Here is a 27327-nt window from a genome sequence, read left to right as displayed (position 1 = left end):
AAAAGCAAGTGAGGAGGTGAAAAGAGGAGAAAGGGTATCAATGCAGACTAACTAAGGAGTTGGTACTAGAGGCGTGGACTTTAAGGAGTTATGATACACTAACTGCAGTTCCCTGTCACATCAGTCACAGAAGAGGACTATAGACCCGGATGATATATTGGGGGTATGACAAAGGGGAGTTGGGGGCAGGTGCGGAGAGATGAAATCTGTTGGGGTCAGTAACAGTGGGGAGGGACAGGGGTGGGTCCACAAAACTATAGACAAGATTCCCAAAGAAAATTACAGTTGGGGGTCCTGATGGGAGTGGGTTCGTGATGGCTGAGCTATCAGGATAGCTAGGAAATAGCCATTACTTAGTCCTTGATGATAAAATGTTGATCTCACCCCCTGGGATCAGAACCATTGAGCCTGTTTTTTTTTTTTTTTTTTTGCACATTCTTTTTGCGCAATCTAGTGCACAAAACAAATTTCTGCACTGAAATGGGCGTTCTGGTGCTCAGTTGGACCATGCTCCACATGCTTATGATGCAAAGGTGCTCCAAAAAAAGTTGTGCACTCTTTCGGGGCAGTGCAGAGGGCACCAGATTCATTAAGAACGTGTGCTAGAGATCCTGGTTATGGCGCCCTCTGCACACTACACAGGCAAACTGCACATAGTTCAGTTTGCTTTGTTTTTAGGAAATGTGGGCCACTGTATGAATATTTATAAGCATATGGCCAAAAATTTGAGTGGACCAAGGCACAATGCTTGAGTCCATTCTGGGTTTGGGTCGATGAACTTGGACTTCAGCCAGAAGTTCTGGAGCAATTTTCAGACTCACCTGAACAATGATAATTATAATAATAATAATAATAATAATAACAAAAATTAAATAATAAAAAATATTTAAAATCTAAGTAGTCTTAGTACAAATGTTTTTAGATATGTCTACAGTTATATACTGTACTGTACTAAAGAAACATACGGACTTTGTAGCCTATTGTATAATATGTGTAGTAAATCAGTAAATTATATTTAGGCACACAATAGAATATGAAGCTTACCCTGGATGTGTTAATTGTTCAGCAGTGGTATGGAAAACATGGATATATAAAGCTTTAACAATGTATCAACACAATGAATTAGAAGACAGGCTTTATGTTTTCTTGCATGATGGGGATAATTTATTTGAATTATTTTTTTGTTAAAAAGACAAAGCTTAAATTCTCACTGTACCTTGCCTTGCTGTCTTTAGCAATTCTTCCTCTTGTTCTTTTGACAGTCCATCTGCAAATTAGAGATAAGACTTAATCATTTTCTCTCCTGCTTATGAATCATGCACCACTGGAAAGCAAGGTTCTTAGAATAAGATGATAATGCTTTCATCTTCACATCAGTTTAATATCTGTCACATTGCTCATTAAGATATGTATACGGAAAGCCAGGAGGAGTTTGCTGAAAGCTTAATCTATCTTTTTCATGTAATAGTGCTTGGGATAGTAACACATAACAACTTTATCCAAACCAAACATAAATGTGTTTCAATGTCCCATTCATGGCAGCATCTTACTAGAGATGTACACAAAAAAGTTTCTCAGAAAGGTATAAGAGACTGAAAATGTCATTCATAACCTTACTACTTCAAGGTATTATTGAAAAGATTGTTCAAGAAGATATTGTTTCAAAACAATAATGGCACCAAAAATTTCTACTTTGCACCTGCCCTGGACCAGGTGCATATTTGCGCATAAAATTTTGCAAAAATAGGCCAAAAAAAAAGGGATATATAAGTAAAAAGTCACACGGAACATCTGCAAAACAAAGATACATAGGGCATACTGCACAAGGTGCAGACCAAGGTGTACATGACAGCAAAAGTTGCAGGGAATTGTCGCAAAAACGTCAAAAGTCACAAAAATTGACTAGCAGAAATAAAGATACATCTCCCCCATTGCATACAAAATTATAAGTAATCAATATTCCAAAGGCAATGGAGAGAGGATATAAATATTTGGGGCAGAATTTGGCCACATGCAAACAACTGGAGATGGGCAAATTTTTCACAAAATTCGATACACTGAGTTTGCCGAATTTTACGTCAAAATTTATTTCGACCAGAATCGAATCATGGAGAGTCATGTTAAAACAGGTATTTCCTGGCTGCAGAGAGCCTGAAGGGTGTTATAAAACATTGTGCCATGCTCAAATATGCATAGGGAGCGTGGTTTGGTCTTCAACAATGCTGTGTTTTAGTATGACACGTGCATGACAGCCGCCGCTCTTAGAATCGCTTCACTCTTCAATTTCATGGGCCAACTTGACCAAATAAGTGAAGCGGGAATGCAGCCTGACAAGGTAACATCGGTGCCAGCACAAAATGACTGAGCTGAGGGCCAAGATCCCACTATAAAATCAAAGAGTGCACTCTTTTTACACTGACATCAAATGATTCCATAGATTATGACAGAACATGTTCTGTTAAACGCTGATACATGTAGAAACCCCCCCAAAAGAGTAGAGAGGGTGTCGGCAGTCATTTTGCATTGACTTCACTCATCATTTTGCCCTTCTCTACATCCCTAAGTGTCCGCTTTCAATCGGAATCCGGATGTCTGCCCCACCTCTTCACTGCCAATTAGCTGCTGACTGTTCTCAAAGAATTCATCCTCGATGTATAGCGGCACTGAGCCCAGACCATCTAGTAGATCTCTGGCTTAGGGAAATGAACAGGACAGAGGCTAGTTGAGGACAGGTGAGGGCCGCTGACCTGCTCCTGGGCCATGACAAACCCACAGACTCTTGGCTGGAGTTGTCAGATGTCATTTGGGAGGAAGTGGATGACCTAGTCAACCAATCGAGAACCTTTGGGTTGTTGATCAAAACACTGCCCTTTGATGACACTAGCAGTTCTGGCCTCACCCCTGCTGCGACGTCACCTTACTGTGCTGCGACCTGGGCCTGCTCCCTCTGCCACCTCTGCTTGATATCAACTTTAGCAACAAAAAAGATTTGAAATATGGGGTGTACAGATCCCCCAAAATGGACACCCTGGACTTTGAGCAAAAATCACTCCAAATGGCTGTCTGTTTTTATTGGGCTGTGACATCAAATAAGCCTGCTGTTCGCTGATTGGCTTACATGTTTGCACATGTGATCGTGGGTGTTCCTTTCTTCTTTCCTGAGTTCTCTGCCCCATGTAAGATGTTGTGCTCACGGACATTTTGATAATAAAGGGGGAAAAAAAATTGTTCACACAAATCATTGTAAACTCTGGATTTGTGCAGAACTGAAGTTTTCCTGAAATTCTAAATTAATTCCACTTTGTTCGAATTGATTTGCCTATCTCTACAAACAACTATACTAGAGCCATGTGTCACACAATGATGGAAGCAGCAGATTTCTATAGACCAGTGGTGGCGAAACTATGGCACTGGAGCCAGAGATGGCACTCAGAGATCTTTCTGTCGGCACGTGGGCAGACTCCCAGGACACAGTTAGCCAGACATGGCACCTTCCTGCAGTCTAAGGCAGTCTAAGGAGTGCCTTAGTGACCCATCCTGTGCTCGTTGGTCCTGTCTGAAGAGTGAAAAGGTGTGGACAGGGTCGTATTGGAGCTCAAAGTTTCTGGTAGCAATAAGTTTGTTACTGCCTTAATTGCCGTGTTGGCACTTTAGAAAAAGCTAGTACTTTTTGGATCTTATTTTGGGCACTCCATCTCTAAAAGGTTCACCATCACTGCTATAGACCCTAAATGTACAGTTACTTTTTACTGACACACACAGAGTATCTTATTTACTCTTGTCTGAAAACTACTTCCAAAATAATGCAGTTAGGAATATTTATCAGTGTCTGAGGCAAAACTGTTTTAAATGCCCATGGAAACCGATCAAAGCTGGGCTCTCATTGGTTGCTATGATAAATCGTCCTCAATGAGTATGTGTTATAAGAAGAAACCAAGATCAATATTCCAAATACATACTGGGGCACATTTACTAAGGGTCTGTCGGACGCGGTTTTCGCTTTTTTTTTTCTTTTTTGTTTTGCACTAAATTGCCCCAGGTTTTGGCCCTCGCGATCGGATTGTGGAGCATTGGCGCCGGGTTGCATACAACACAAAACAAGGGGCATGGACGTCGGAAAACCTGACTGATTTGGACAAACTGCAGAATTTAAAAGGCACATTGTATCGCAAGATCAGCACTCACATGCACCAGGAAGAAGAAGGAGAACTCCGGCGGACCCCAGCAGGGCAAGCGACACATGCAGGATATCGGACGCACAATCTTAGTGAATCGTGGCAGACTCGAATCCTCGTCGGACAACGCACAGCGGATATCACGATGGGACGGGTAAGTAAATGTGCCCCACTGAGTCGCTGGGGTTTGGTTATTATTGGTTTTGCTAGTCTTTTTTGGTGTAAAAATGTCTCAAAACAGTCGCATTGTGTTTTTGTGGCTTTTCACTGCTAAAAACTTGCCCAAGGCTATTTTTGCCACTTTACTATTCTGGCATAAACATAGAACTACTGCTGGTACAACATCTTACAAAGCCAGATTCAAGACAAAGTTGCATAAAATGTTGCATAGTCACTCCACACGCCTGCTGGAGTTTGTGCTGGGATGTATTATGTATTATGGAACTGTTTTGCAACTTAAAAAAAAATTTACCTGATGGACAGTAGAGCTGACAGATATAGAACTGTCTCAAGAAGCTGGCCTACTACAGATGAAATGCAACCATGGTTCAGATAAGTTAAGGTGGTCTGGGTTGGAAGAGCTGATCATCTGCTAACTCAATAAATAAATACTGTGCATTATTGATCCCAATTAGGGATGTGTGGGGGACCTGCACTGCATTAGTTTTAGGATTGAAAGAGTAAATTAAGCTTTATGATTTTAATCACAGTACCACTTAAATTTGGCTTATCTGTGTTGATTTAAGAGTGATAATGTCCAGGTTGTACACAGACTAGCATTTCTCTATGTTTTTATTTCGTCATAAGAACAAAAATAAAACTGCAACTTAACCTTGTCAATGATCTTAATTAGATATTGGCTATCCAATTTTGCTTTTTACTAATGGTTTTCATGTGCTTTTGGATTTAAAAAAAATAGTGTTCCAGTGTCAGAGTCATTGGGGCAGATTTACTGACCCGCTCCTGACGCGATCCAGCGGCGCGTTCTCTGTGGAGGATTCGGGTCTTCCGGCGATTCACTAAGGTAGTGCGCCCAATGTCCACTAGGTGTCGCTGCTGTGCTGATGTCGCAGTTCACTGAAGTTCACCGTCCTACCCTGGGTGCAGGTAAGCAACACTTTTTTTTTTTTTTTTAAATACGGCGGTTTTTCCGAATCCGTCGGGTTTTCTTACGGCCACGCCCCCCCGATTTCTGTTGTGTGCTTTCCGGTGCCGATGCGCCAAAATCTGATCGCGTGCGCCAAAAACCCGTGGCAATTCAGGGAAAATCGCCGCAAAATGGTAATATTCGGGTAAACCGTCGGAAAAACGCAATTCGGGCCCTTAGTAAATGACCCTCATTGTGTTAGCATTAGCCAACAATCACAAAATAGTGCAGTATGTAACATGTTTTTGCTAAGACAAAGGTAGACACCTATGTTTATTTCTGCTAGGTAAATTGTCTAATTTTTTGCGACTTTTGTAGTTTCAGCGACTTTCCACTGCGAATTTTGCTGTCGTTTTTCAAGTAAACCTTGGTCTGCACCTTGTGCAGTGTGCCTTATGTATCTTTTTTTTCCAGATGTTCCGTGTGACTTTTCACTTATATATCACTCATTTTGCTTATTTTTGCGACTTTTTAGATGCAAATCTGCACCTGGTCCAGGACAGGTGGAAAAGAAGGATTTTTTTCATGGACCCTGTTATAACATGTAAATTGCTAATTTTTCACATGTATTCAATGTTTAAAATGTTGTGCATTAACCTGTTTTTTTTTTTTAATTCATAAATTCTTGCATTTACATTTTTAAATGTATTGGTTACTTCTAAGGCTGAGGTTTCGCACTTGGCGTTTTGGTTGCTTTACAAGGGCTGAGGAGAGATGATTTGCCTAATAACATTCCAGTTAACATCTGTGTTTACAAAACGCAAAGTAAATGCAATGTTAAAACACATGTAAAGAACACTTTAATGTATATGTTAACAATTAGAGATGAGCGAGTATACTCGTCCGAGTATACTGCTTGGTCGAGTATTAGCATACTCGGACCGGCTCGTTACTCGGGAGACACGCGCGCACACCTGCAATGTGAAGAATAGAATTAAAACATTAAAAACAGTGAAAACACGAACATTTAAGGGCAGAACACATTTAAATAACACTATTCTTCACATTGCTGATGTGCGCGCACATCTCCGACATTATCGGAAGACATGCGCTAACATCTGCAAAGTGAAGAATAGAATTAAAACATTAAAAACTGTGAATACAGGACCATTTAAGTGCAGAACACATTGAAAGAACACTATTCTTCACATTCCAGATGTTCTGAACATCTCCTAACTTAGCGGGAGACACGCGCGAACACCTGGAAAGTGAAGAATAGTGTTATTTCAATTTTTTCTTACAAGTAAAACATCAGTAAACATCTGGGATATTTTATTATGCACTGTTCTTTTAATGTTCTCTTTTACTAAAAAAATGCTCGGGTCTCCCATTGACTTTAATGGGGTTCGTTATTCGATACGAGCACCCGAGCATCGGGAAAAGCTCGTATCGAATAACGAGCACCCGAGCATTTTAGTGCTCGCTCATCTCTATTAACAATGCATTAAAATGTAAGTTTTGTAAATACAAATGTTAACAGTAATGTAATTAGGCAAATCACCTCTCCTCAGCTGTTGCAATGTCTTTTAAATTTCCCTGGGTGTGGCTAGAGTGCTTAAAAATGCAGGACACAGCCTCAAATACAAAATTTACAGTAGTGCTGTATATAACCCCCCTCATATGGTTAGTGTCCATGTGGATTTGAGACATTTGCAACAAAAAGTTGCAAAAAGAAGCCACAATTTGCCCCGCTAGGATAGGAAAAACTAAACAGGTATTAAAAGAAAAAAGACATGATCATATATAAGGCGCAAAAAAAAGACCTTCCAGATGTCTCAAATATATAACAAAGGGGAAAAAACTATGATACATATCCCCCAAAGATTCCTTTATGCAGACTTGAACTGAGCCTTACACAAATATACTTCCATAAAAAAACTTTACTATTAGTCAGGTTGTGTAGCAACACTATGGGGGTCATTAACTAGGGGCCCGAATCGCGTTTTTACGGCGGGTTACACGAATGTTTCCGTTTTGCGCCGATTTTCCCTGAATTGCCCTGGGGTTTTGGCTCACGCGATCAGATTGTGGCGCATCGGTGGCGGCGTGCACGCTACGGAAATCGGGGCGTGGCCAAACGAAAACCCGACAGATTCGGAGAAACCACCGCATTTTAAAAAAAAAGTGTCGCTGGACACGCACTTACCTGCACTCGGCCCAGCTTGGTGAAGTTCAGTGCATTCCGTGGAACTTCAGTACAGCAGCGACACCTGGTGGACGTCGGAGGAACTGCCTTAGTGAATCCTGGCAGAACCCGAAACCTCCACACAGAACGCACCACTGGATCGTGAATGGACCAGGTAAGTAAATCTGCCCCTATGTTTGCCTATCACATGAAGCTTGATGGGGATAGGTCCTCTTTACATGAAGAGAATATTTATCTATAATATTTTGTTAAACAAATTACTACCTTTTAATATTGAATCAACTGTGATGGCTTTTCCTGAATCAGGTTCTGAAATGAAGTAAACAAAATTATTGGCAAAGTTAATTCCATCTTTTAGATTTCTTTTTTTACAACCAGAAGCTTAGAGTAAATTGCAAAATTTGCAATAAAGAAAATAACTGTTATACATTTACCTCATTATTATGCATTTTAATAAAAACATTTGGAAACATTATAAATAACTGGAATATAGGAACTTAGAGACAACCCAAATATTAGCTTTGATTTAGTAAAATAATCTATCCCAAATGTAATTACCGTATATACTCGAGTATAAGCCGACCCGAGTATAAGCCGAAACTCTTAATTTCAACACAAAAAATGGGAAAACCTATTGACTCGAGTATAAGCCGAGGGTGGGAAATGCATTGGTTACGGCCTCCCAGTATATAGTCTGCCAGCCCCTGTAGCATACAGCCCGCCCAGCCCCCGTAGCATACAGCCCGCCCAGCCCCCATAGCAGGAAAAAAAAAATAACACTGTACTCATCTTTCCGACGTCCCCCATAGGTCCTCTTCTGTCTCAGACTGTCTCAGACAGAAGAGGACCTACAGGTGATGTCAGAAAGGTGAGTTTTGACTTTATTTTTTTAGTTGACTCGAGTATAAGCCGAGTTAGGGTTTTTGAGCACAAATTTTGTGTTGAAAAACTAGGCTTATACTCGAGTATATAAGGTACTTTTTGTCATGATGTCTCAGAAAATATCATTTGAATTTTCTAATTTAAGAAACTACATTATTTGATATAACTGACACGTACAAAAGAAATGTATTTAAAATTTTATATTACAATGTATATGGCTGTAAGAAACGGTGAAAAAGTGATATACTCACGACCTGTAATGGATTCAGACATAATTATGATCACACTAGGGACAATGCGACTAGTTCCACATGTGCCTAAATATAGTGCAAAGGGAAATTTTTAGGTGAAATATTGGAGGTTAAAATTTCACTGATAACACTAAGTTACATGCTTGTCTCTATTCCAAATACATTGATTCACACAAATATTTCAGTGATATAATTATATAAATTATAAATCTAAATTATTTTCAGGTTAAACTTAGCACATTAAAGAAATCCATCACTGCTACAAAGTTAGAAGTTGATATATATATATATATATATATATATATATATATATATATATATATATATATATATATATATATATATATATATATATATATATATATATATATATATATATATATATATATATTGATAATCATATCTAAGTCACATAACAGAAATATTGTTAATATTAACTTTATAATTCACACATCAGTGTTATGTGCCCCTTATTTATGACCAACATATAACTTTTTAAGTGGTACCTGCTTGTTTGTTGTTATGGAAAGGACGAGTGGGGGGGATAAATAAAATCATTAAATTGAAGGCTATCTTTGCTTTTGAAATTTGTTTTATTTCTTCTTCTGCTACTTTTTCTTCTTCTCCTTCTTCTTCTCATTATTATTATTATTATTATTATTATTATTATTATATAATTTTGCATTTACATGTATTATGGAGGAAAAAATGATTTTACAATAGTGTATTTTTTGGTTTCTTCAGTTGCTATGCTTTACACTGTATAGCCAGCCACCCAATGCTATTTAGGTGTCCTCTCACTTCAAATTTTTTTAATGATAAAGAATACCTGGAGAGCATGCTATTAGACAGTCAGCCTAATCAAGCATTCCCTCTATTTAAAAAAAAAAGGCATAGAATTTCCACTAATCGTCCAGGTGGCATTCAGTGGGTATATTCAGTGCAGATGTAGTGAGATTTCTGCCACAAAAATTTCTGAAAGTTTCATTCAGTTTATTTTCAGTGACATTTGTGAAAAAATAGTAAGGGGGCCCACAAACATAAGAGCGGCATTTATCACATGAAGTACACCATGACATACAAGTGTTAAAACTGGCTCATGGTCCTACCAGAATTATTTAAGTCACACGATTGTCTACCTGACATACATTGCAGAGAAAACATGTAGAGGTGAAGCACCATGCACCAGCTCTTTATAAATTCCCCTCATTGAGTATCCGCATATCTGAATTTCCAATACCAAAAATCTGCAGCAAATACCATGCTCACTCTGTGGAAAATATCTTTTTGCTGCAAATTTGCCTTCCCATTTTGTAGAGTTCCACCATTACAAAGCAAAGATTTAGCTCCACCCCTCCAGCAACATGATCACACAATATAAATTAATCAGCTGGCTTTTGATGTTTGTGGAATGGTTGTGGAATGAACACTGGGTCAATTCTGCAGCCACTCTATTATATGTGCAGATGTCTACAAATGTGACATGTGATCATATCTTTAAATTGGTGATATCCAAATATTGGACATTTTAGTGTGGTTGTACATAGTGGGCACTTGCCTACACTGCCATTTGTACCACACAATACAATGTTACTTTTATTTACTATCAGTATGCAGATGTCAACACCGTAAGTGCAACAAGCAGTGTAAGTAAATAAAATAATTATATCTCATAAAGCTGACATTGTTATATAAAATGTTTTCCATAGGTAAGAAAAAAAACGTCTTAAAAGAATAACCTTGAGGGGAACATGTTATCTTCGCAAACACATTTGAGAACTGTCATGTTCTGCCAAGTGTAACTGTAATTTGAAAGTCAAACTACATCCTGACTTTTACCAGATACAAGACATGACTGCAACTGAAGTACAAAAACCCAAATAAAGGTCAATGTACTCATTTGTATCCAATATAGTGGTTTTTACCATCACATTTTTACTTAAAAGATAAACAACATTGCAGATGTCTCTTTATCCATTCATCAATTGAATGGACGTTATACTGTTATAGTTGATTTGGTATTTTATCCTCTCTCTCTCCAGTTACACAAACACCTTTGCATCTTTCTCTAACATGATCAGAGCTGCCTCCGGGTAAAAGATGATTTAACAAACTTCTTACATTTTATGTAAACATGAAGAATTTTTCTAACACTGCTTTCAAATGATGTAAAAGAAAGTATAACAAATCTGTCAAATGTGAATGAGCCGCATAGCAGAGGAGCTCAGGATCCGACTTCCCTCACTCATCGTCAATTAACAGTGACAGCAGGGCAGAATGCCAAGCAAACCCCTCCATCCGACCACTACCACTTCAGGAAGGAAGAAGAACACAAGAGAATCAGCAGGTAAGCCAATAGCACAGTACTTCTGTGCAGGCGCCATACAGAGAAAAGATGGTGCCACCCTGCGCCACAGAAGACAGCTGGTACATGCCCAACTTTGGGGAACCCTGCCCCAGTTAAGAAAGGGACAACAAGTAATCCACTTACATTTCAGCTACCTAACTGGTGGAGCATGGGATCATCCACCTCCCGTCCACCTTCAGTGAGGTGCACAGATGAAGAGTGAAGCATGCCACCCTAATTCCTCCAAACAGTAAGCAGCTCAGTCTCCTCATATTACTATAGTCAGCAAATATGCTTCAAGGAGTCTCCAATTAGCAGTCCTGCTAAACAGAAGGCCAAAGAACACAGCCCTAACCAGGATACTGAATCCAATGCCTTAATATCAAAGGACAGTGAGACAAGTAAAAACCAATTAGACAGCTTTGCTGCTTTCCAATCCACAGAACATGACACACAGAACGTGTCAGAACATACCTTAAAGAACATGTTAGAAGCTCTGTGCATCTTGTTGCAGAAAGACACATCCTCATTAGTGATGCCTCTCCAGGCACCAATTCAAGAGCTAGGAGACAGAGTTTTGCAATCAGAAGACAAGCTTGTCTCTTTTGTACATGCTCATAATGAGCAAGTAGATACCCACAACATGTTGGAATAATCTGTATCAACCCTCCAAGATAAAATCATCGATACGGATGACAGAGACCAACGTAATATTGTCAAATATAGAAGCATATCGGAAATTGTACCCAATATACATTTGAAAGCATATATTCAGCAACTGATGCAATTGCTACTTCCAAGTTAATCGGAATAAGAACTGTGCACTGACGGTGCTCACAGGTCCCCAAACCTAGCAATCTTCCAGATTTTGTCCTAAGAAATGTATTGGCGAGATATACATTTTACTACGTAAAAGAAAAACTGCTAGCTGAATCCAGGAAATTGAAGACTTTCTCAGCTCCCTATGAAGATGTGGACCAATCAGCGGCGACCTTACAAATTCAGGACAAAGTTTCATCCCATTACAACCATTCTCAAAGAGAAAGAAATCCTCTACAGGTGTATAGATATTGGTCAAATGGATAAATGCTATTGTGGCCATCAAATCGATGGAGGAAGGCATAGAAATACTGGTATCTACTACTTTAAAGACATACACATATATTAAATAAGCTAACAATGACATATTATTCTCAAGCTGGATCTCTTTTAGCTAAAAAAACTCAAAAGACAAGCATTAAAAGCTAATATCCTTTACATATGCCATCCACACAGGCTCTAGGACAGTGGTGGCGAACCTATAGCACGGGTGCCACAGGTGGCACTTAGAGCCCTCTCTGTGAGCACCCAGGTCCGCGCCCCAGCATATAGTTCATAAGACAGGACCCATGGTTTCCTCCTGCAGGCTACAAAGGACATTATGCACTCAGTACTATTTTATAGCAAAACATCCTTGGCTGCCTGGGACTGCAATAGGAGTTAGAGGATGTGGACAGAGCTGGATTATAATTTGAGCTCCTTCCATGGGCATTGCAATTCTTCCTGCATATGGGACCGTGGAGGGCAGCTACAATAATAATCTGAATTTCTCCTCTGTCAACAGTATTGGATTCCTCAGGACGCCAATATGATTGAGAGCTGTGACAAAGCATTAAGCAATAAGTTATTGCTTAAATTGCCATGTTTGCACTTTGCAATAAATAATTGAGTTTTGTTGTAGTTTGGGCACTCGCTCTCTAAAAGATTCGCCATCAGTGCTCTAGGATAATGGACCTAAAGTGACAACACTTTTAAAGAATACTATGAAAATGTTTAAAATTTAAATAAAGGCTCACACATTACCATACCAACCCAAGAACAAATCTAAAATTATATATATACCCTTTCACTTATGAAAATCTAAACAGCGCAAGTAACAAAACTAAACTCCTATAACAAAACTATAGAATCCCTAGAGGAAATTAAATGAACCCACCAAAGAATCTCGGGCATTAGGGTTGGTCAACAAGAGTATAAAATTACACTGTTTGCTGATAATATACACTCACCGGCCATTTTATTAGGTACACCATGCTAGTAACTGGTTGGACCCCCTTTTGCCTTCAGAACTGCCTCAATTCTTCGTGGCATAGATTCAACAAGGTGCTGGAAGCATTCCTCAGAGATTTTGGTCCATATTGACATGATGGCATCACACAGTTGCCGCAGATTTGTCGGCTGCACATCCATGATGCGAATCTCCCGTTCCACCACATCCCAAAGATGCTCTATTGGATTGAGATCTGGTGACTGTGGAGGCCATTTGAGTACAGTGAACTCATTGTCATGTTCAAGAAACCAGTCCAACTTTATGACATGGTGCATTATCCTGCTGAAAGTAGCCATCAGATGTTGGGTACATTGTGGTCATAAAGGGATGGACATGGTCAGCAACAATACTCAGGTAGGCTGTGGAGTTGCAACGATGCTCAATTGGTACCAAGGGGGCCCAAAGAGTGCCAAGAAAATATTCCCCACACCATGACACCACCACCACCAGCCTGAACCGTTAATACAAGGCAGGATGGATCCATGCTTTGATGTTGTTGACGCCAAATTCTGACCCTACCATCCAAATGTCGCAGCAGAAATTGAGACTCATCAGACCAGGCAACATTTTTCCAATCTTCTACTGTCCAATTTCAATGAGCTTGTGCAAATTGTAGCCTCAGTTTCCTGCTCTTAGCTGAAAGGAGTGGCACCCGGTGTGGTCTTCTGCTGTTGTAGCCCATCTGCCTCAAAGTTCGACGTACTGTGCATTCAGAGATGCTCTTCTGCCTTTCTATCAGCTCGAACCAGTCTGCCCATTCTCCTCTGACCTCTGGCATCAACAAGGCATTTCCGCCCACAGAACTGCCGCTCACTGGATGTTTTTTTCTTTTTCAGACCATTCTCTGTAAACCCTAGAGATGGTTGTGCGTGAAAATCCCAGTAGATCAGCATTTTCTGAAATACTCAGACCAGTCCTTCTGGCACCAACAACCATGCCACGTTCAAAGGCACTCAAATCACCTTTCTTCCCCATACTGATGCTCAGTTTGAACTGCAGGAGATTGTCTTGACCATGTCTACATGCCTAAATGCACTGAGTTGCCGCCATGTGATTGGCTGATTAGAAATGAAGTGTTAACGAGCAGCAATCTTTAGAATCACTTCAAGACTTTGGTGGAGTTTCTAACTATAAGATCAATAGCACCAAGTCGCAAACCCTCCAGGTAAACATCCATCTAGAGAAGGCCACATATTTAAACAACTATACCCCCTAGATTGGGGAGTATTGAAATCTAATACTGTCCTGGTGTGGCTGTATCACATTATATAAAATGACAACACTACCAAAATATCTATACATTTTCGGGGCCATTCCTATTCCCATCAACGAGAGTCCTTTTTTAGGACAACTAGAATCCTAATGAGGAAATTTGTTTGGAAAGACTAGCCCAAGAATTGCACTACAAGCATTGACTAAGGCTAAATTAGCAGATGGTCTGGGAATAGCAAATTTGAAAGTCTAGATAGAGCTTCCATAATGAGTCAAGCTAAATCATGGTGGTTAAATGATACAGACAGTAAATGGTGTTCTATTGAAAAAGATTATAATAACAATACACCCCTAAAACTGGACTGCTAAACTCACTCTGAAATATCCAGCCCACAATTCCAGCACTATGGATGCCATAGATCAGGCATGGAAAGACTAGCTCTAGATTCGATATGTTTACCTCTAAAATAAATTCATATCTCCCTTTTCAAGTCTAACATCTAGAACATTAACTTAGGGTTTAGGAAAGTATTAACTCTTTAGCAGAAATATTGGTGAATAAGGATCTGACCCCCTTAAGTAATCTGATGAAAAAATGTCATGCCTTTCCTTTCCAGGTCCCTTCTATGTAGCTCAGACATAGGTAACATTTTTGCCTGCTGTTACTAGAAGTCTGCCTGATGTGATATTCATTTATTAGCAGCAATTTTTATTGTATTTTATAGCACAGTTCTAGGATTCATGTACTGCAAGTACCTTGGCTATTATAGATTGTTAATACAGAACTGTTCTACTGGGTACCCAGAGTTTGTGTTAAGGGGATTCTCATCCATTCTTTTCCCCCAACCAACAAATGATTTTTTCATGTAATTTAGTACTTTTTCATTATTTTTACATGGTGTGCTGCAGAATTTATTCCAATTTTTGAGATAAAGAAATTATTTTTTTTGTACCAAGCCTGTATACACAATTCTTTCTCTTACTCGTAATACATGTCATGGTATTTAGTGTGTTGCCTAATGTGAGACTGGCACTTTTTGTGCACATACCATTTCCTCATACAGTTGGTCCATTTAATATGTTCTAATTTGAACAGTTGCATAATTTCAGCAGATTTCAGCTAATTCTCCTTTTTCATTTCTTAACTTTACATACATCAATGGCTTGACTTCTTTGCCAGTTGGAATTTAATACGTTGGTACCAACTTCAAAGGCAGGGAATTCTATTTTATTTTTTCCTCCTTTTTAGTTTCTCTTGAAACTACTGAAATATATTTGTTAGAACTGGACATAAATAGTTTACCTTCCTTTGTTGACACAGATTCTCCCACTTTAGGTTCTTCTTGTTCTAGGCAAATTGAAAGTATACAGTCCAGTTTTATTAAACAATTAATGTGACACTGCAAATGATAAAGTTGGTGTATTTTTACATATCTGTATCTAAGATGACCTTATTACACCTATTACCTGGCTTACTTTAACAGAGAATTTTAAGACAAAATTGTGGGGCAATTTTGGCTCGACCTGACAAATATTGGGGGTCATTTACTAAGGGCCCGATTCGCGTTTTCCCAATTACCTGAATATTTCCGATTTGCGCCAATTTCCCCTGAATTGCCCCGTGTTTTTGGTGCACGCAATCGGATTTTGGCGCGCCGGCATGCACGCGACGGAAATCGGGGGGCATGGCCGAACGAAAACCCAACGGATTCGGAAAAACCACCGCATTTTAAAAAAAAAATGTGTTGCGAAAATTGCACTTACCTTCACTCAGCCCGGCTCGGTGTATTCCAGTGCGTTCCGATGCTCTTCAGCGCAGCAGCGCCATCTGGTGGACAGCAGAGGAACTGCCTTAATAAATCCCGGCCGGACCCAAATCCACCGCAGAGAACGCGTCGCTGGATCACGAATGGACCGGGTAAGTAAATCTGCCCCATTAAGTCATACCTAGTTTTGGGTAAACTACACCCTTTCTCATTACTGTGCCATTAAGATGTGTTTACAAGGCCATATTTATGTGGGTTAGTGCTTGACATGACTTAAGACACAACTGGGAACATTTATCAAGATTTATAACTCTGTTTTCTTATGTGCCAAATATGTTCCTTGTGCATGACCAGGGGGGTCATTTATAATTATTTTTCTTCCTTGTTTTTCTTTCTTTTTGAGACATTTTCCAGCACATTTCAAATTTGGGCCTTTTTGGGGACATTTGGAAATTTCCGCCGGACATTTGGTTATTGTCAGTAAGACAAATTTATCTTCTATTCCAGTTGTGTTAAATGTTGCAAATGCCATTTGATTTCAAATTGTCTCAAATTTGCGACTTTTTTGGCACAAAAAACTCCATATTAAGCCATACTTGAGGAAAACATTTTTGCAACATTTGTAACAAATGTCTCTGAAAATTATCTTTAAAAGATCCCCCCATTTAACACAAAGACAAAGTGAGATTGATAAATAACCAAGAAAGCAGACAAAAAATTATTCAAAACAAACAGAGATAAGACAAAATGACCCCCAGGAGTTTAATTTAATTTCCTTCGTATGTCTTTACCAGAACAAGTAGCTGCTGAGGGGTGGAAGAGATCCATGCTGCCCAAGCATGGGGCATTCCTGCCCTCACCTGTGATCTAGCTATGTCCCTTCAGGCACAGGTTATAACACAATTCTATGCCAGGCAGGATATACTGTGGAATAGACCGGTAGTGGTTTAAACCGATGAATATATAAAGAGGCCAGAGCCTTGCGATATTTCAATTGTATATAATGGGTATGTTTTCAATTGCCAATATATGATGAACTACTGTATATTAGCTTACCTTCTTTTATTATTACAGGTATTTCTTCCTTTGGTTTCTCTTTTTCTGAATAAAATCAAGGAAAAACAGTGGTGATAAGAACCACATCAGAATAAAGTTATGTTATATAATATTTTGTACATCTTTACTTCTATACAAACGTTTCTACTATTACCTTAGCTTGGATTCGGATAATTTCACTTTAAATTACTTCAGTATAGTATATTGATATGCAATGGAATCATTTAAAAGACTGTAACTGCATATTTGCCCATAGACACATATCATAAATCATTCATGACATAATTATCTGGACATGTACAGCTAAGAGGGCAGGACACATCTACACAATGTTATGTATATCGGAGGTGGTAAACAATAAATATGCCTATAGAATTTTATTTAACTGAGGTTGATATATTTGTGATAAAATATGAAAAATAAAGAAAAAAAAGTCTCACAAAGTACAAAATGAAACGTAATATTCCAAATGTCAGACCTATGTTCTCAAAGCAACACAAAACAATGAAGCTGCATTTTGAGGCTTAGTTAACTTTATTATGCAATAATTCCACAAACCACAAAAAAACCCATTAATGAATAGCTGGAAGCCACTACTGGTACTCAAAGCTTTCTAATAGCAGAGAAATGAAAAGAATTGGACTAATAATTATACTTGTCTTATCAGAAGGCTATTTTTTTGTACTAACCAAATGAAAGTCTTCATTAAAATTAACTACAAGCCTTTATGTGTAAACCAGTAAATTATTGCAATTATAGGACAAGCAAACAAGGCCACCGAGCATAAGAATTCATATCATTTTATGTCTTACAGTTATACCAGTGGCATATTATTATCAGTTGCAATTCAAGGGTTCATCATACAGATCTGTTCATTTGCCATAAATCATTGGGCCCCATTCACACGGCTGGAATTGTGGTTGTGATCTGGCCACACAAATTGCAACCAGGTCATGGTGAAAGTAGAATACACCGCACCTAGTCAAGGTGCAGTGTATTATGTATCATAATTCTGGCTTTGCCTGTCTGTTTTTTGGGACTTTTTTGTCTTTTCTGCTGGTCAATGTACCTAAGCAGTTTTTCCTTATTCATACATGTGACGTTTGGTCATTAGTGAATTTGCGATTTTTAAAAACAAAAGCCGCAAATAGTCTCCAAAAGTCGTAATAAACTATTTAGTCAGGAGCAGCCGTAGATTTGTGACAAAATTGGATATTTTTTTGCGTTTTTGTAAAAAAGACGCAACTTTCACATGTGGATTTAGGTGATAAATCAGGAACACAATGGTGGACATTGAAGGGAGATTGTTTTAGACACAAAAAAAGTTGCTAATGAACACCATGAAAAGTCTCCAAAATTAAAGAAAAAGGCAAGCCAAAAGTTTGATACATGTCCCCCAGTGTGTCAGTGTACTGCAGGCAAGCCGTGTGACCTGGCATTAAAAGATATAGGACATGTCCTATATTTTGGCGGCTTTGAAATGCGGCTGCTCTGATTTAAGCGGAGATAGATGGGGTGAGGAGTGGTCACTTCCCCTTCCTTCTCCTCCCGGCCATGAGTTACCATACAGTCAAGTCGAGTGCACAGCCGTGTGAATAAGGCCTTGGGCTACCTGCTCATGAACGCTCTGCTCACGCTCTGATGACAGTAAACAAAGCCTGCCCAAGCTGCAAATACACAAGCAGGATTAAGAACTGCTCTGTAATTTTTGGCTCAAGCAGTTGCAACATGTGAGTCTATATACAGTAAATACATGCAGACATGTGATTCAGTTAAAAAAAGAAATAAATACAAAGCATCCCCATGTTCCAGAGTAATTTTTTGTCCCCCTTGGTTTGTTAACTAAATAAGTTAACACACCTTAAAATGTAGTACACTGGAAACTACTGTATGCTTGTTAGTATAGCAAAATCTTTAATCTATAGTTAAGGCTCTGCAGCTGACATACTTGTTTTCTTCATTTTCACAAGTTTTGCTGCAGGAATAAAAAGATGAAATGGAATGTATATTTATGCGAAATGTGTAGTGCCATCAGTTTAAATGCATAGTTTTATACACATACTGTCTAAAACACACATTCCTTGTATCGCAGATGATGTTGCCTAGGGATTGGATTGGAAAGTAAACCTGTGTATTGCAGGGTGCACTTAATCATCAGAATAGCAGTAAATTAGTAGTAATCTGCATGTAACTATTTAGAATCAATGTACTGCAGCTAGCAAGTTGATTTTATTGAGGTCTTAATGACTGGGCCTAGGGCTTCTTCAGATAAATGTTTTTTTTTCTGCATGCTGAAGCCTTACTGAACCATTTTTTTCTATGTGTTTTTTTCACATGTCCGTTTTTTTCAACTGATCCATTATCTGTAATTTTTTAAACAAGACAATAGAAATCTATGGATCTGCATAAAAAACTGAAGATGCTAGGGAACCAGGTACAGGCACTACCTGGTTTACGTACAAGATAGGTTCTGTAGTAGTTCTGTGTAAGTCGGAACTGTATATTTTATAATTGTAATCCCAGCCAGACACTCACTACATGGACTACCTTCAATCACCACAAGAGACTTACTCCAGACCCCTTCCATCCTAGGCCAACCCCCCCCCCCCCATCACCCTTCCATGTGTAACATAACCTCCAGTTTTATTGCCCCAGCTTATCTTGGGTCTCACCATATGTACTAATTATCTTATTGTAACATCCTTTAAATATTGTGTTTTTCTTTCAGTGCTTCATTTGTATCCATGCCTGAAGAAGGGGCCTGTGTGCCCTGAAAGCTTGCACCAAATTAAATTTTTCTGGTTAATCATTAAAGTTATCATTCCTTAAGCACTTTTGTAGTTTTTACACAAAAGTATTTACATCAGATTTTTTATTTTTCCTCGCTAACTTGGTACGTCTACAATTTTCTCACATACTATGACATTTACATTGAGGCTGTCATACGAATGGATAAAAGAAATTGACTTTGTGCCCACCCTATAAGACATTTGTATAGAGAAACTGACTTGTCCGGACATAAGTTGTTGTGTCACTTAGGGGGCTAACTGAAAGTGACATTGTTAAGACAAGGAGAGAGCACACTCAAAAAAGAACACCACTGGCAACAAGATTACCTTTTTGTCATACCAGAAAATACTATTTTCCATTTAAGAAAGAAAAACTTTTTATAACCAGATAATCTTTTTCACTTTTTATCAAGTATTTTTATTTGTTGGGTTGGAAAAAATTGCTGCATCGGGTAAACAGGGTCTCTACAATAATACATAGAGTAAACCAAAAGATTAGCACCAAATAATGAAAAGACATTTGTTCATATATTCTTTTGTACGAACCCACTCCATCTCTAACTAAACAAAACCTTAAAGAACTCATGAGTGATATCCGGTCCACATAAACTAGATTACACCATTTAAAATTAAAAACTTCTTTTAATAATCAATAACATTTAAAAACATCAATGTAACAGTATGACTACAGTATATTGTCCTCGGGATTCCACTATTGCATCCACGCAACACAAATCAGCAATTTAAGCACTATAAACCCAGGCATCTTGATGTGTATACATTGATAGAAAAATCTTATAAAGTGCCTGTGCAAAGGAAGTTATTAGTGATCCAACCTAACATGGAGTTGTAAAGTTATGGTAAAGTGCTAAGTGCTTATTCTAACAGGATGATAGCAGGATCAGCTTACCCATGCTGTGTGTGGCGGGGACGCCAGTACCCCGACGCGCGTTTCGCGTTACCGCTTCCTCAGGGGCCCCTGCTTAAATTGCTGATTTGAAACGGTCTAAAACCCTTCATAATTGTGGCACAAGGCATTTCAGGTGCAAATGGTGTGTATGGTGTATTTTTCTTAATTCTAAGACCTTTCGGATTTCAAAAACTGCTTGGAATGAATTTATTTTTTATCAGTTTTCCACTGAAACTGGGAAATCCATTTCCGTTTCAACAAAAAAAGAGTTATTTAAAGCCTTTTTTCTTATTCTGAATATCATCTTACTGAGTACAATGTTGAATAGAAAGGTGAAGCAGAAGTAGTTAAAGGGGTTATCCACTTTAAGCAAATTCCAGCAAATAATAGACATTGTTTGTATAATGAAAAGCTAGAAAATTTTCCAATATACTTTTTCTATCAATTCCTCATGTTTTTTTAGATCTCTGCTTGCTGTCATGCTACAGGAAGCTTCATTGTTTACTTCCTTTAGATAAACACCGGTTCCTAATCATGTGATGTTACACAGGTGCATGTCTTGTGTTATCATAGCAGTGTGATGTTAATTAGCCATGCACCTGTGTGACATCACATGACCATAGACTGCTGTTTATGTACAGGAAGTAAACAATGACGCTTCCTGTTGAATGATAACAAGCAATCTAAAAAACAGGGAGGAATTGATACCAAAAGTTTATTGAAAAATTGAATAACTTTTCGCTACACAAACATTATTAATTACCTGCTGAAATGTGCTTAACATGGACAACCCATTTAAATGCTAAGCCAATAAAAGCTGAAGCTTTAACCCTACACTGTATTAGACTGGAAGACCATGGCAGACTGACAGAAATATGATGCAAAGACTCCCTGTCTGCTGCCTAAACTGCAGCACTGACAGGAGCACCTAGAATCAATTGTCAAAAAAATCCAGTGGTTGATTATTGTCAAGTTAAAACTGTGCCATAATGTTTTCAAAAATGGTTTAATTTTACTATAGTGACCAACATTTACTAAAGCATTTGCACCAATTTTATATCCGACTTTGAACTAAAAACATTATGCAAACTGCTTGCCCATGTTTTTATACATGGTGCAGGGCACTGCAGGGGGCACCAGATTAATGAAGACAGTGGGGCACATTTACTAAGGACTTTGCACCAGTTTTGTGGCAGACTTTGTATTTTATTTTAGGTGCAAACTGCTTGTACATGTATTTAAGAAGTGTCTAGATCACAATTGTGTCACACTTGACCCTTATGTGGTGCCGCTGCACTAGGCATCACGTGACATGAATTAGGGGGTGTTCCAGTGCTCAGTTGGACTGTGCGCCAGATTTATCATGCACAGTCTGTCACACACCCTGTGTTAAAGGTGCACCACAAAAAAGTTGGTGAACCTCCTTGGGCCAGTGCAGGGCCAAATTCATGATTTCTTGTGCCCTTTCTTCATGAATCTGGTGCATACTGCACTATACACAGGTAAACCACATTAATTGCAGTTTGCACCACTCTTTTTTTTTTAAAATGCGGCGGTTTCTCCGAATCCATTGGGTTTTCGTTCGGCCACGCCCCCGATTTCCATCGCGTGCATACCGGCGCCGATGTGCCACAATCCGATCGCGTGCGCCAAAAACCCCGGGCAATACAGGGAATTCGGCACAAATCGGACATATTTCGGGTAACACGTCGGGAAAACGCGAATCGGGGCCTTAGTAAATGGCCCCCTGTGTGTGAGATTTGATGAATCTCATGCACTCTGCACACTCCATAAGCAAAGTGCACCTTGTACTAGTTTTGATAAATGTGGGCCAATGTGTCAACACTAGGGGGCAGATTTCTCACCATTTTTGCGACTTTTTGCTGTGTTTTTTGCAGCTTTTTTGTCTCTAATTTGTATTTGCACCATATTTGCGTCTTTTTTTGAGACTTTTTTGAGACTTTCCAAAAGTTAGCGGCGCATGGATTTTAGCCACTTATGCCTTATTTAACTTGGTAATCCAGATGTTTTTCCTAATTTATGCCATGCTACTTTTTTAAAATGTCTCAAAAAAGTCGCAAAAAAGCTCCTCCACAGAGCAGGTGCAGATAACCAAAAAAAACTATCAGACACATTTGATAAATCAACTCTCTTCTTTTTTTTTGGTTTATAGGTAAAAAAAAAGGGCGTGTGTGTTTGGCTCTGCACATGTTGTGGATTGTCATGCGCAAATTCTTCATCCAATATGTGCATTTTTTATGTGATTTTAATGCAGAATTTCTGCATGCGTTTTTTTTCCCCATCCATTGTGAATGAGAATTCTGCATGGAAACTGCACATTGATGCAAATTTTCACTCTTCCATAGACTTCAATGGGGAAATTTTTCACATAAACATTTTGTGAGAAGCATTAGAAGCAGCTGTTCTTGATGTTTTTTAATTTATATATATTTTTTAATTGATTCTTTTAAACAGAAAACAATGATGATAGCTTAACAATATAAACCATCATAATATGGGGCTGTTCACATTAACCCCTTCCCACCCCTTGCCTGAACACATCCCGCAGGAGGGAGGTCCCCAATTATTTCAGTCTCCATATAAGGGCACTCATTGGGAAACAGCCAATCACTATCTTTTGCTGAGGTTGACTCTGCAGGTTGACCCTGCTTTCAGGGGGAGGATCAGGTACCGTATCACCCTCTATACGCACACAGTGATGCATCAGTGATATACAGTGTAAGGACACGTTGCTGAGCCCCACAAGTTCTCCTTATAATGTATGTGATAGAGGAGCAGTGACTGCGGCCGTACCATGTACAGGACACAGGGATAGGACATCTGTATATACAAAGATGAAACAGTATTATTATCATTAAAACATAAAATTATATCCATTTTTTGATTTTTATATAAAATCCTCCCAAAAAATAACTATTAGTCTGAAGAATGTTCCTAAATGGTAAATGATTGTATGTTGCCAGCAGAATGTCGTTGGCTTATGCTGATTTATTGAATTTTTTCTCATTGAGACTTTTTACAAAAAGTCGCAAACACAGCAACACTGGAGAGCTTTCACTTAGCAGGAAATTATGATGAAGATCTGGCAAGGCAGGAAGGGAGGTGCCAGATTATTAGGGGGAGCCGGACAAACGAACGCAAATCAGGAGGATGCTGGCCCTTTAAATCTAGAACCTAGGGAGCGGGAAAGCACGCGCAGCCTAGTTGGATACGGGGCAGAGCCAGGAGTGTGGAGAGGTGAGTCCGGGTCGGGGAGTGGCCCAGATGAAAAAAAGTATAAATGCATGTCAAAGCTGCATGTGGATAATTTGCAGTGTCTACCAATGGAGACAAAAGATTTGCATAGAAGCTAGAGAAACATTTTTTGAAGGATCCTTAATCTAAGTACAGCATCCATTGTTCTTACCTTCTTTTACTGGGGAAGTTTTTTCCACCTTTGTTTTCTCTTCTATGAAGTAAAGAAGGATACATAAAATACTGGTAATTATTTTTCTTTAATAACACTACATAAGCTATTAGGCTGAATCACTAAAGACAATCACAATGAAAATAAATACAATGGTAGGGGATTTATCACCATATTATCTAGTTTCTTGTACTACTTTTAGAGATAATTGCAGTTGATACCAAAAAGCCACAACAGAGCAAAAAAAAAAAAACTCTCAAAAGGAATAAAAACACAAAATATCATGGTGATAAATGATGCTAAAGTTACATGTTTCCTGCATCATCTGGGGACATTTTTAATTTTCTTTTTTAAACTAATGCTTCCTCCAGTATGGAAAGACAAGAAAAGAAAAGACAAAGGGCCACATATCTGTGATCAGATATTTATCATTTAGACAAATATCTTTTACATTAAACATTTTATTTAAAGTAAATACACCTTTCTTTCAAACTACATATAGTGCGAAATAGAACTTAATTAGCCTCCGCAAAAGATTTGTTCTGTATGGATCCGTTACATTGGGACACCATTCCAGTAATAACTACACCCCGTGGTAGGTCTGTGACTGTATCTGTCCATTATAGGATATGGAGCTATTACTAAAATGCACCAGGTAGTACACAAAATACTGCATGTCACAGTAACTTTTCTGCATCATAGTTTTCAAAGCAATTATGCTATCAAACTAAGTATGCTCATATGTAAATCAGCCCCATTTATGTCAAGATGTAACTAGTATGTATCTCCAATCCTAAATTATCTTCAGCAATCAGCATTGCGCCAAAGCTTACACAAGCACAAAGCTCACAGATTTCCACAGTGCACAGGTAAACATTTGAGAGTTGGTCCCTTTATCTTTGTTTGTATCTTTGTAGAGATGGTACAAGAACTAAATATACAAATTTACTCTTATTAGACAATCTTTACTGATTTCTGGGATTCTACAGTGCATCCCAAACATCTCTACACCAGCCAGCAGTGTTGGTTTCCTAGCTGCACTATATGACTTGATGTCATCCAAGCCAATGTCTACTATCAAGGTTCAAGCAGTTTACAAATGTATATCTGGCCAATGCCAATGTCTACTATCAAGGTTCAAGCAGTTTACAAATGTATATCTGGCCAATGCCAATGTCTACTATCAAGGTTCAAGCAGTTTAAAAATGTATATCTTGCCAATTATCCTGACCCCATAGAGGTCTATGGCTCCCAATGGGGTGAGCAACATGGCTCACCCCATTTTTAATGGAGAGGGGAGGGGCAAGTAGAGCCCACCCATCCTCCACCTGGCCATGTGTATGCCCCACAATTTATCTAGATATAGTTATCATTGTAATGAATAAGAAGTAAGATTCCATCTTTATTATCTACATCCTTTCAGTGAATAGTACATTTGTTTGGAATAATAATATAGCAGTGAGTAATGTAACCCAACCATTTCATTAGTGGCCCCACTGAATCACACTGGCCACAATTTCAAGGAGGCTGCTGATAAATCATCTGGTAACATGGTCCTTCCTCAGCAGTTAATTTGGGACTAAAGCTCCATAATGGCAATAAGAAAATTGAAGTGAAGATTGTCTAATTCGGATATATTAGTAAGTGCCTTGAAATGCTGGTTTCAGCATCAGTAGGAAAGCGATGATGAAGGGACCAACCCCTTTTAATAGAGATATGAAGCTGCAGAGCACATTGCTGAGTATGGTTCACATACTTGTTTTCTTCAGTCTAGAAATCTTTGCTGGGGGAAAAACACATATTTAAAAATGATCTGCATATATTATAAAATAAAAGTTTATGTAAGTTTAACTATTTAACTATGTTGTTAAATAGTCTATATTTTTCTGTAAAGGCACCATGCTATACATCATGTAACCACTGAAGCTGAATTCTTTTTTTTTTTTTTTTTTTAGCAGAGATGCTTGTATGTATGAGATTATTGAAGCCATAAGCAAAGGTCTTACAAAAAAATGTTCTTGAGGGGGTCAGAGCACCATTACCTTATTAGGTGAATAATGTATACTAAACTTTATTACATTTTTAACAGTAAGCTAAATTTATCTAAAAAGTTATCTAAAAATATGAAGATTTTGGTGTACAAGCACAGGTAATGCTGTCTTGCTTTAGCTGCGAATTAGATGGCGTTGTATCTGGTGTAGGTGAAGCTCTATAGGGAACATTTCTCATACCTTTACGCCAGTATTTTGGTGTAAAGGCATGAAGAAGTTGCAATTTCAACTCCCTCCACCTTCTTGCTACCACCACATCACTTTTTTGTGATGAAAAGTGGGAGTATGGGTGGGGGCCAGGATAGGCTGGGGCAGGAACACCCTGGCCCATCAAAATTACTATAGTCAGATAAAGACTGAAACAGAATTTGTCCAATTGTCAATTTTCTAATTTGTAGGCAGGATAACAGGGAAAGAGCACAACTGTATAAGTAAAGTTGCTCCAGAATTGCTTTATAATGGGGTGTACAAGAAATGTAGTTACTGCTATACAACAGACTTGCCAGCGATTATTGCATCTGTTCAGACATAATGCATTCCTCCTACCTTTCACTGGTGACGGTTCTGGCACTTCTGTAGAAAAAGAAAAATTAATCAATCATTTAACTCCATCCTTTAAAGATATTTTTTTATTTTTTAACTGATTGTTTGCTACTTTATATAAAAACAAAATATGAATATGACAGTAGTATGGTGATAATAAAGTTTACTATGGATGAGTGGGAACAATAGAGGGAGATTTTATAAGTTCATCAGATTTTGTCATTTGAGAGAGCTGTAAGCAATGCCAGGCAAGCCCAAAGAAGCAGCTGCCCATCTTACAAAATGTAATTGCCACACTGGATGCTACATTTTCAAATTTGTATCTTTTCATTTACGTAAGAGAATTTCCTCCCAAAAACACTAGCAATCATGAAAGCATATGAAATGTTCTTTTCACTTATTTTTTTACAAACTGAAAAGCTTTCTTATAAGGATAATTATTTCCAAATTCGAATAGTTTCCTAAATTCCTTTATAAAGCAAGCCAGCATCTGATTTCTTGTAACATGCTAACTGCTGCCATCAACCCAACGCTGC

The 27327-nt window shown here is 38.5% G+C and overlaps 1 protein-coding gene across 40 annotated transcripts in view; it reads right to left on the bottom strand.

The window, feature by feature from the left end:
- Nucleotides 1–27327, bottom strand: part of TRDN (triadin) — a 478227-nt gene that overhangs the window by 213462 nt on the left and 237438 nt on the right. For 33 of the 40 annotated variants that reach the window (XR_011854160.1, XR_011854161.1, XM_072141623.1 and 30 more), the window contains 9 exons: nt 26795–26821; nt 25954–25980; nt 24198–24239; nt 19020–19046; nt 17072–17116; nt 15553–15597; nt 8602–8667; nt 7733–7777; nt 1217–1267 (listed from right to left, as the gene is read on the bottom strand). Coding sequence is in view for 38 of the 40 variants with exons in the window: in XM_072141623.1 (XP_071997724.1) it covers nt 1217–1267; nt 7733–7777; nt 8602–8667; nt 15553–15597; nt 17072–17116; nt 19020–19046; nt 24198–24239; nt 25954–25980; nt 26795–26821 (375 nt within the window). In the remaining 2 variants the exon portion in view is untranslated. The remainder of the gene's footprint in view (nt 1–1216; nt 1268–7732; nt 7778–8601; nt 8668–15552; nt 15598–17071; nt 17117–19019; nt 19047–24197; nt 24240–25953; nt 25981–26794; nt 26822–27327) is intronic. The other 7 variants (XM_072141630.1, XM_072141638.1, XM_072141642.1 and 4 more) reach the window with 3 other exon arrangements.

This window comes from Engystomops pustulosus, chromosome 3 (assembly GCF_040894005.1).
Source record: "Engystomops pustulosus chromosome 3, aEngPut4.maternal, whole genome shotgun sequence".
In the NCBI taxonomy this organism is placed as follows: domain Eukaryota; kingdom Metazoa; phylum Chordata; class Amphibia; order Anura; family Leptodactylidae; genus Engystomops; species Engystomops pustulosus.
The sequence above is the reverse complement of the archived record's forward strand: the minus strand, read 5'-3'. Positions and strand labels throughout refer to the sequence as shown.